We start from the raw sequence: 11,557 nt of genomic DNA, 5'->3' as shown, positions 1-11,557 counted from the left end.
TTACTTTGCATTATGACTAACACTTGCAATCCTGTAAAGATAACTTATTAGAGTTACAAATAACTTTACAATGGTCAGGATTAGGGGACAAAATTTAGGATTTTTTTCTTCTTTTAGGGGAAGTATGAGTGGATAATGGAATTCTTACAGTTGGCTTCTACATGAAGACCAGGCAAGTTTGTGCAAGGTTAAATACCCAAATATATGACTGATCCTCAATTGTGTAAAATTACTAAACAAAATAGTTCCTACTGACTATATGCTACAGACAACACAAGAAGAGTTACTGTTAATTAAGTGGATGGTTTTTGTCCAGTGTTGACTGGAAAAAGTTTAAATTTTAAATTCCTTTAATGTATAAACTATCTCATTACTACTGCAGAACAGGTTGGGGTTTTTGGGTTGTTTGGGGGAATTTTTGCCTTTTTATATGCACATTTGAGATATTTGGTGAGACTGTAAGATCAGAATTCATTGTATTCATACATTTACTAATATCTTGCTCATCTTCTCAGAGGTTTGTCATACACTGATGACACTACCAGTTGCTCTGACGCATTCTACTGTGAAAAAAGTTAACTAAGAAATTACTCCATTATGGCTTAATTATCAAATTACAAGTTAGAGTTCAGTGTGTTTTCTGTAACTAGATTGGCAGTTTGCGGAACTAATACTGCCAAACTTTACAAGGAAGAAGACAATCATTACAAATTTGAGAAAAATACTAATGCCTCTGGTTTCACCATTTTCATGCAAACGTCAGAACTGAGAGGAGCTTTTGATGTTGCAGTTTACCTTCAGTCTGGGGTTGAACAGTTGGCTTCTCAAGCCAGCCAGTCTGCTGGTTAGGATAGGTTGTCAGGTAGGCTCTCTCTCACCTACTTCCTGAGCAGACTAATGAGAAAAGCAACCTAGACAGGAACATTTATATATAAATGTATATGCTATCCTCTGTATTTTCATATTAGAATTTTCTTCTGGCAGGAGTACAAAAATGTATTTTACAAAACAGCACGAGGCTTGCTACATTATGTGTTTTCAATACATTTATTCCTTCTTTTACCCAATTGACTGAATAAAATTCTAGTAAATATAGAAATATACTAAAATTAAAGTGTTCTCAGAATATTCCATAGAAATTGACGAGACATAACATTAATCTAATGAGACTTGACTATAGCTACACTGACTACAGACAACATTCTCCAGCTTGGCCTGCCTAGTACTTTCCTTAACAGATGCACTAAGTATTCTAAGCATTTTGTGCATGTGTGTGTGTGTGTGTGTGTGTGTGTGTGTGTGTGTAATGTATACATCTTCCCTGTGTGTATATTCATACCTACCACCACTTTAGGAATAATCATTAAATTGTAATGTGATAGGAATGAATAAAAGTCCATCAGAATATGCAAAGGAAGAAATTGCAATGCTTTCTAATACTTGTTTCTATAACCTCACTGTGTTTTGTCTTCGGAAGTTTCAAGCCTCACATCTGATAAGCCAATCCATTACAAATGTCTCCATTAACTTGCTCACCATGATACAGAGACTGTTTCAATTTTAAAGTAAAGACATAAGTCTACCTCTGAACAGTCAATAAAGGAGCACAACACTAAGATAATGAAGCTCAGTTTGTGGAAACAGTAGATATACAGCAAGGATTTATTAAAAAAAAACCAAACAATGAAAAATTTGTTATTTAAATAATAAGAGTAAAGTTCACTGGAATATACGCAAAACTTTTCAACAATTTGAAATATAAGGTTTTAAACCTTATACACTCTTAAGAAAATAGTAATTAACCACAGATGACAGATGCTGCTCCTTAGTCAATGGAGACTCTCAAGTTTTACTCTGCATCTCATTGGGAAGGAAATATAAATTTTTAAAATAGAATTAACTTGGGGGAAGGCATCAGCGCTGCAACTCTTAGCACCAAATGTTTCTTCTTGGAGCACCAAATGCTTTATGGAAAACATTCCAAGTATCAAAGTTTTCAGATAGATAAATATTTATGGATCAAATCCATAAAGAACAGACATTGTTATGAAATATATATAGATGCCTTCAAAACTTTCTTTCTAGGCAGAGGAGACACATAAGTTAGGAGTCATTTCCCACTTAATTGCTTTTGCAACCTTATGTAACACAAATGGATGATGGACAAGACTCATTTGTTTGTTCAAAGAAGGAGATCTCAACTGACATCGTGTCCAGATGAATCACACGGGATCTATTGCCATGTATAAAAAGTGTCACATAGAGATTTTCAATGTCCTTTGCCAAGAAGATTAATTTTAAAAACAAATTCTTCTCATTTCTGGTTAGATTCAAGATTAAAGCATAGCACTACTCTGGTTCATCGCTTTAAGGGCAATGAAATTCCATCTGTCTTTGAACCTTATGAATGATACTTTTTCAGCCTATGTATAGACGCCTGACTCACTCTCTTCATTTTCAGCTCTTTGTTGTATTTTTATTACACATCTCCAGCCAGTGCAACAAATCTTAAGAAAGCTATTTTGCCATTTAAAGGCAGAGGTTTATTTACATTTCTCATGGTGCAAACATGCTCCATGATTCTGTAAAAATGTAAAGTGGTTACCAAAGAAACAGCCAGAGCTTCTGTAGTATTTTTGTTTCTCTTAAAATACCCGATGGGCATGCCTGCGTTAGAAAAGAAGTACCGATTGGAGAAAGTAGCCATGGGTCCTGCGCTCGAGGTAGACACGGAACAAATGTGTACGATGATTCACTCCAGAGAGAGGTAGGTAGACGTATCAGCCATCTACATTCCATGTGCACACACACATTGTACCCATAGCTTCAACTGTGAATCAACTGTGAACATATTGGACGTTTTGCAATTGAATAGAACTCTATCTGGTTGCTAACCAGAGGAGTTATGGATTCAACCCAAGAGAGTGTAGGTTTTATGAGGGCTTAAAGAAAATGATAACAAAGACTCAGGTAAAAATAAAAATTTATTCAGTAATATGTGGAGGTGTGACTTTGGATCCAGCCAGTCAGTGACATAAATAAACTTGAGCAAAAAGATTCAAGCTAGAGAATATATGTGTGCATTTTTATATCTGTGTGTGTGCGTGCGCGTGTTAGGCTTCTTGGAGCAGTGCCACAAACCTGGACACCAACCAAAAGTATCACTGCAGCCCTTGGAAATTTCCATAAAGAGTACAATGTGGGTAATTACACCAGGATGCTCCAGATCGCTTTTTTCCATCTTGTGCACTCACATGCCCGCCAAACATGAAACGTTCGCCTTCTTCCTTCCACCGTGATGGTTGTTGAACTTATTTTTAGTGTCATTTGATAAGGCTTTGTCCCAGCAGAGAGACATCCCACTGACCCGGCCACTGGTCATTGTCTATACCAGTTCACATCAAAGCAGGCGCACTTTGTCAGGTTTCCAGTCGAATCTCCATTTCGCATCTGAAGTACAGTATCGAAAGTGACTGGATCATCTGAGCTATTTCCTTCAGCTGCGGCTGCCTTCCTCCCCCACCGTGCTTCTGCTCACGCTAACATAATTTGGCATCGTTGATGTGACACGATGGTGATAGTTCTAAAAATTTACAGTACGTAGATTGTCGATGCTCTCCGATGGCGCCCTCCTGATTTTAATCTATCAACTGAAGAAAAGAAGTGTTGGTTTCTTTCTTTTCCTGGGCTGAATCGCAACCAAGGTGCGGTGCTTCTCAATGTCCAAGTCACATGCAGACAGTGATAGGTCATTCAATGTCAAAAGGCATAAAAAAGATGAGCAAAGTCTTCACAGGCTGCTGCTTGCTGTTGCCTTTAATTATATTAATTAAACTTTGAAATTTTCATGCAAAGAGAGTTGCTGGCTTGTGACGCTGAAGAGCCCTTGGAGACTTGAAGGAAGAAAAAACCCTGAGCGGAAGCTTGGTGGTTACCGCTTCCTTAAATTAAAAGCCAAACAAACACTTAGGTGTGTTTACAGATATTAACGCTTTATGCACTGCTAAATCCTGAACACTGAGAAAGGGGACAGCTACTAGTCTGGGGACAAGGTCTCAAATCACGAGTCCTCATGCTGCGCTCCCGGTCTTTGGTTGGAGGCGGTCTTCCTGTTGAATTAACGCTCTATTAATTCCCTTGTCCCGAGTGCATAATGAAAGAAAGGTGTCTTGGAAAACGAAAGGGCAAAATCCTGCTTGCCTCCAGTACCTTGAGGCTTCTCGACTACGTTTTGTCATGCGTGTGCACTTACAGTGTAACAGTGACAAGATTTTCTAGTCAGAAATTTCCCGTAAGGCACAAAGTAATAGAGGACTTAGAAGGCTTTGGTTATCTGACATGGCTACATGGCAGTGGGCTCCATTATCTGTTTAGCCTGGTAGGAAATTTCACGTTCTGCCGGTAGCAAAGATCTTGCCAAACAAAGCACACACGCGCCTTGCACCTATGTCAAAAGCACCAGTCGCCATTACGGAGCCGCGGCGTGGCTGCTGGATTTTCAGTCTTTGCTTTGGTCTCATCTGTACATCATCGCTGTGTTCTGCTTTGTCCTCTCACACATTCAAACAAGCTTTGCATAAACCGGAGCATGCAAATTAACATTCCTCGGTATTTTCAGTGTCATGAATCATGAGTTATCGCTGAGTTTCATCACCTCTCATGTAGATGGCAGAGGAAGTGTTTGCAAATGTTTGGCGCACAGAAAGCAGAAGGCAGAGAAAACATTTTCTGACAGAGAGGAACTGGGCTGTTGTCCCAAGAACCTCTGATATGCGCTGGACTGATTGTCCACTCGATGGCAGATCAGCATCATGGAGCTGGAACGCTTGCTTCTCTTTTCATTCTTTGGGCTCCCGTTTTATTGATGTGGAACTCGGGAGAAGTTTATGCACCGGCCCTGAGGAAAAAAGGAGATCCACAGTGAAATACCGAACAGTTGTTTAAAAGCCAAGGAACATCTAGTTTCAGTACCATGAAGCAGTTCAATGCAATCCAAGTGCAGAACAATGTCCTCACAGAGTCACAAAGCCATATTATCTGCCTTGGCTCAGCACAGTATGGCTCAAGGTTTATTTTACTTTTCTTTTTCTACAGAAAGTTCACATATTGGATGGTATGGTAAAATCTACGCAGAAAAAAAGAAACCCACCATAGAACTACAACTTTCTCAGTGCTGTCTGAAATGTGTCATTGCTGTGGAAGAACTCAAACTCTCAACGATATTGCTGCATGTGTATGTCTCGATGATGGAATAAAGTGGAAGAATTTTCTTGTGTCATTTGGTGACTCTAAAATGTATACATGAAGAGTATATTTAATAAATCACAAAACCTGAGGTTTAGGAAACACGAGACTGGGTATAGACGCCTTCTTTGTGCTGTATTCACGAACGGCTTTGGCAGCTCACAGCCTTGCTTTAGATCATGCCCAATGTTGCTGGCCCATTTCTCACACTGTAGACACTGCTTTCTCCCAAATTGATAAAATTATTTTTGAATTATGCATTTTCAAAGAGCATTTGCCAATCTAGTTTCTAAGAGCTTTTGTGAAGATTGTGTGGACATATCTATTCATAGACTAGTCACCATGCAATAATTATTTGAAAATAAAATTTCCAAATTTTTGCAGACTCTTCTTCTCTCCCTTGGTCTGATGTTGACCTATCATGTGACTTATGTACAGAGTCCTCTGCTGGCCAAATGCTGGCCCATTCTCTCCGAGTTTAATCAAGAATAATCGTGCAATTAAGACTTTCCATTTGTTGTTACATCTGCTCTCAAAAGCCCATCATGTTAGAGCTGCCCCTATTGTGAGAGCTTGCTTGGAATATTTGAGGCATGAAAAAAATATATTGTGGAAGAAAAATGATATTTGTTCATTTTCTTTTCAAACATAGCTGATCGACAAAGTTAGAAATTTCAGACATTTTTGGAAACAGAAAATCATAAAAATGGGAAAGAACAGAAGTTTCTATCAACTTCTACTAAAAGGAAATGGTTCATTAAAGTTTGCGTCTTCTGAATGATTTTGTAAGCAATGATATCTCTACAATTACTAATTTTATTAGTTTGTGTTTAACATGTGAAGTCAGGTATAAGTTTTAGAAAATAATACATATCATATATCATGAATCATTTGTGTTAATACGAACAAAAAATTTAATTTTCTCAGTTTTCTGAATTTTTCATGAAATATTTGTCTAATTATTTTTCTACATTTAGGTTCATGCTCTACCCATACATGAAATCAAAATACAGTGTTCTGATGCATTGGGCATTACCTATATTGCATATTTTGGCATTAATAGAACTAACTTGAATTTTATGCTCTACAAGTGATTGAACCATGCTTGAGTAACAATATTTATCAATAAAATTGAATTAAATTAATGTTAAAAACTTCATTACTTTCAGAAATGAATTATAAATATATTTCTTTCTTTTGCTTTGGGAATATAGATCTTCTTGAATTCAGTGGAAGTATGCATCAATTTATTCATTCTTCATAGTAAATTATTAGAAGTAAAATTTCCTAAATATTTAAAGAAACTATACTTAGTCAGAACAAACATGAATTTACTACTAACTTTAGGCTATCACCAGGTATTTTAAAGTACATTGCCTTATAAATTCATTGGGATAATTCAAATATTAAGTTTTTGATATGTCTCAATATACTTAAGTTAAATCAATTAGGAAACTTAATTTTAAAACAAGATCACTCCCAATCAACCTAAACTAAATAATTTCTATCATGCAAGAAAGGTGCTTCTTCTATCTTGAAAACTAGCATCATTTTATACGATCTTTGAGGTCATCATTATTTATCTAATAAAAACTAAAACTTTAAAGAACTAAAACTGCCTTCCTTTTAAAGCACAGTGCTGTATGCAACCTTATATTGAACATATTACCTAATTACTGAGTTTCTGTGCCAAGGAAACAACTCAGAGCCATTTAAACAGAAGTAAAAATTGGCAAAATCTATATGGCAAGCAAGCGTGCAAAAAAAGGTTTTTTACTCTAGTCTAATATTGGGACCTAAAATATTCACCATGTTTTTTTTTGTAATAGAAAACCATGATATCAATTTATATTTCTGTTCAACAATTTAGAGAATAATAACTCAATACCATGTGGTCAATAAAATAGAAATCTTTACAAGATGAAGGATGATATAGATATGAATAATTTGCTTTGTTATGGATTTTAAGGTCAATTTTGTTATATGTATATATGTTTCTGATCTTGATTGAGGTATTGTGATTGTGTAGTTTATTTAAAAATGCAATGTATAATTAAAAATATAGGTTGTTAATGGATAATACTAGCTTGTAGTAATGTTAGTCTGATTTTCTAGAAGTGCATAGATATATTTCAAATAGACATTCATATCTTTCAAAGACTACAGAACATGGCATTTAATGTTTTAATAACTTAGGACTTTTCATGACAATGAGACACGTCTGCTCCTGGCAGCACCAATCTACTTCAAGAGGAAGATGGGCATCGAAGAGGCTCCTTATGGAGTTGGTTAGCCATTTGGGCAAGGACTGTTATATAAACTGGACACAGAGAACCCACAGAGAGAGGACTGCTGAACTTGCCTAAAGGTGAAATGATCTTTCGGGGCTCCTGATTCATGAAAGAGTCTGCGAGACATTCTGCAGGACACAGCAGATAGTGACTGAATTGCCTTTGAAATTTCCTGCTTCATGGAAATGTCTCTGGATATTATGGGCCTGAAGGCCGAAGATGGTTGCCCCAACGATACAGAGGAACTTTGGGTCACTGTCCAGGCAGCGAGATGTCTCTGTCATTTCTAGACTTTTGGAAGTTGCTTACTTCTTGTTTACTTAGGTAATATTATATCCTTCTGGAGTCTTTGATAGAGTTAAAGAATGAATAGTCATAGTTATAGTTTTCCATTATTATGATAAAGATTTAGTTATAAATATTGTGACTGTAATTCTTGCTTGATAACTGTTTTGTTATATGTAATTTTACTATGTTAAAGTGAAAGCCTTTCCTTTTTGTTTAAACAGAAAAAGGGGAAATGATGGAGGAGGGTTATCTGTCTATTGTGTTAGTTTCATTGGTCAATAAAGAGACTGCCTTGGCCCTTTGATAGGACAAAAAATTAGGTAGGCAGAGTAAACAGAATAGAATGCTGGGAAGAGGGCAATGAGGCAGAAGCCATGGAGCCAGCCACCAGGTCAGACATGCTGAATCTTTCCCGGTAAGCCACACCTCGTGGTGATATACAGATTATTAAAAATGGGTTAATATCAAGATATGAGAGTTAGTCAGTAACTAACTCTCTAGAGATAATGGGCCTGGCAGTGCTTAAATGAATACAATTTGTGTGTTGTTATTTCCGGGGCTAAGCTAGCCATGCAGGAGCCGTGTGGGGATGAAAAGCAGGCCTGCCCACAGCCCCTCACTACAGAAGGAAAATGGTAGTAAACAGAGAATGCCAAACTGTTAAATACACATGATCATAGCTGTGCAAATATGTGTCTGGAAAGTCAAAGATTAGCAGACAGTTTCCCAGCCAACTGTGTGGAGTGGGATTGTCCATGGCATCTTATTTATACATTTTCTGTACACTTGTATATGTACAAATTATACAAATTACAATTATACAAATATACAAAATACAAATTATTTGTATATGTACAAATAAATGTATACATTTATACATTTTCTGTACACTTGTATATGTAATCAGTTTTAAATAAACATTAATTTTCAAAGAATAAATGCAATGACCAAAAGTATGTTCCTTTACAACGAAGTGTTTTTAAATGTTCTTTATCTATGTGTTAATAAAAGTCAGTCCAAACTTCTATTGATGTTTCACTTTTGGGAACCATCACTAAATGTCGGTCAGAGATTTCCCATATTTGGTGGACCCACTCACTCGTTCAGGATGCACCTGACATTTAGCTTCCAGGTGAACCTGTCCGAACTAGAGGTCAGTCGGCTCAGGAGTTCCAGTTTTTGGAATCAGCAGACTGACTAGCAGATCTTCGAATCTCCACTTGGCATTTGCTGTAAATATGTAGTCTAGAGTTGCCACAGGAAATCCTACGATCTAGACTCTTCTTTTAGTTTTGTGGTACTAAATTTTAGGAGTCTTGATTTTTTTTTAAAAAAAATGACTATTTCAGGCATCTGGCAAGCTTATAATTGGCTAATTTTTAAAATATGCTTGTTCATATGTGTGTAAGTACATGGTAACACCAAGAATAGCAGCGGTTCATTACATTTATGCTTACGAATGAATGTATCCAATGATTCATCACATTTAGCCAGAGGAAGGAGAATATTGTCAAACTTTCTAGCCACATTGCTAACTAGGGCACATGTTTCTCTGTTCAATTAATAACAAAAAATATTCATGCTTTTGGTGCATAGAAAATAATTTGAATATTCTTAATTTATACACAGCCACCAAAACTGTCTTTGAGGAGGAGGTCCCAAGTGAAGTATTTGCCAGCTATTTCTCTCAGTCAGTAGAGTTTTCATTCTGTGGTTCATGAGCTACTGTGATTCTCCAGGTGTCTCCAAAGCTACCAGGGTTAGAGTGGTGTATGTGAAGATCTCAAACCCAATCTCACACAAGGAGCCCTGTGGTGCGCTACCTTGAAAACTGTAAGTACATTCTGTATAAGATTTTCTCTGGGGGCTGGAGAGATGGCTCAGTGGTTAAGAGCATTGCCTGCTCTTCCAGAGGTCCTGAGTTCAATTCCCGGCAACCACATGGTGGCTCACAACCATCTGTAATGAGGTCTGGTGCCGTTTTCTGGCTTGCAGACATACACACAGACAGAATATTGTATACATAATATTTAAAAAAAAAGATTTTCTCTGGACTAAAACTTTAGTTTGATGACTACTAATACAAAAATTTAACCCAACCTTATGTTAAGTGGTGAGTGAACTATTCATATGCTCTTTTATAGCTCTTATAAATGTCTTCTTAGATCTCCAACATTATAACATTATTCCTATAATTTTTCACAATATAAAGAGTTTGTATAACCGTTGGGTCTATAAAGAGAAGACTGGGTTTTGGATAATTATGTTTATGATACTGTAGTAAAGGATCAGTTCACTAAGAGCTGGAAAAAGCTTAGGCTAAGCTTGTCTGCTTCCCTTTTGCTACAAAAGCACGGCTGTGTAACTTAGTCTCTTTCTCTTTCTGCCTTGAGCATTGGGAGGTCTTCCTGGGCAGGGTGTTTAAAGCAAAGAGTGAATCAATACAGTGCCTCTTTCGTTATAACTGAGCCCTCATGTTGGCCACTGCTCTATTTTTATTCTTCTGAAAACTCAGTGCATGCTTTCTATCACCATTTCCTTAGAAGTAGTGCAGGATTAAGCAAGCATAAATTAATGCAAATTTCTTAATTCCTACTTTTTATAAGCATAGGGAATATAGTATTCATATTCCTCTTTACCTTCACAATCCTCCAACAAGAGTACTATATAGATAATACTATGTAGATGCTAAAGGATTAACTGAATGTGAATTACATGGAAACAAATAATCTGAACTTGAAGTTTAGACATGTGAAATGCTGAAGCCTTGCTATTCTTTATGTAACATTCTACAAAAATAAATCATCTGAGTCTGAAGACTGAATACTAACTATTTGTTTGAATTCCAGAAAACAGTTTGCTCAATTTGAACCAACCCAAACTGGAAACATAGCTAGGCCAGTGGTGTAATTTGCAATCCCACAACCTGGAGGTAGAAGTAGGAAGATTAGGAGTTCAAGGTCAACCTCACATACCTGAGTTCTAGACCAGTATAGGGTATATGACTCACTGTCTCAAAAATAAATATGGAAATCTATTAACATTCCCAACTTGTCCTTTAAAATGGAGCTTCACGTGAAGTTTTAATCCTATTACAGTTTTCACTATAAGAAGAAACAGAATGTACCAAGCAAGAAGGTACCATGAACAAAATACTCATGGTAACAAGGGGTAACAAGGCTAAACTCACAGTCAGCTCTAGCAGTTTTAACTGTACTCCAGTGATGTTTCAGGCAAGAACAAAAACCTCCTCCGTTACAATGGAAGCCCCTCTGTGGCAATGTATCTTATTGATACATTCCCTGAAATCATTATTAGCAATGCCCTTCTTTTGGGATTCACAAAAATAAGGGAAGCAAGATGCCCCACAGAAAAATATCAGAAACATGATTATTGTACAGTGAGCTAAACCAACAGAGGAAAACAAGACAGCAGTAGAAACTTGCATGTTTGCTGCAGGTGAAGTGTGCATATACGGTTTTGTCGCAGTCTTTAAAACCTGATTTCACCCCCGTTTTTATTGTGGTCAGTAATAGCAGCAATAACCAGAGCAGAGCAGACACCATGGTTCCCATCTCTGAAGCATTAAAATTCCATGAGCATCGGTGCTCGCACGGGCCTTTACTAGCTCTCGGCACAGGATGTATTTCACCGCCGTAACCATTACAGGATTATGCTCACCTCATAAACATCCATTGACAAGCCAACGCAAACAAGTGCACTTCAGTTGAGAC

At 37.0% G+C, this 11,557-nt stretch overlaps 1 protein-coding gene across 2 annotated transcripts in view; it reads right to left on the bottom strand.

Annotated features, from left to right (window-relative positions):
- Nucleotides 1–2,966: 2,966 nt before the first annotated feature.
- The window catches only part of Antxr2 (ANTXR cell adhesion molecule 2), a 127,345-nt gene continuing 118,754 nt past the window's right edge, over nt 2,967–11,557 (bottom strand). For both annotated transcript variants that reach the window (XM_087908848.1, XM_087908849.1), the window contains one exon: nt 2,967–4,897. In XM_087908848.1, the coding sequence (XP_087764974.1) occupies nt 4,859–4,897 (39 nt within the window). In that variant the 3' untranslated portion in view covers nt 2,967–4,858. The remainder of the gene's footprint in view (nt 4,898–11,557) is intronic.

Source organism: Myodes glareolus, chromosome 8 (genome assembly GCF_982192425.1).
Source record: "Myodes glareolus chromosome 8, mMyoGla1.1, whole genome shotgun sequence".
NCBI lineage: Eukaryota > Metazoa > Chordata > Mammalia > Rodentia > Cricetidae > Myodes > Myodes glareolus.
This window is presented reverse-complemented; position numbering and strand designations above follow the sequence as displayed.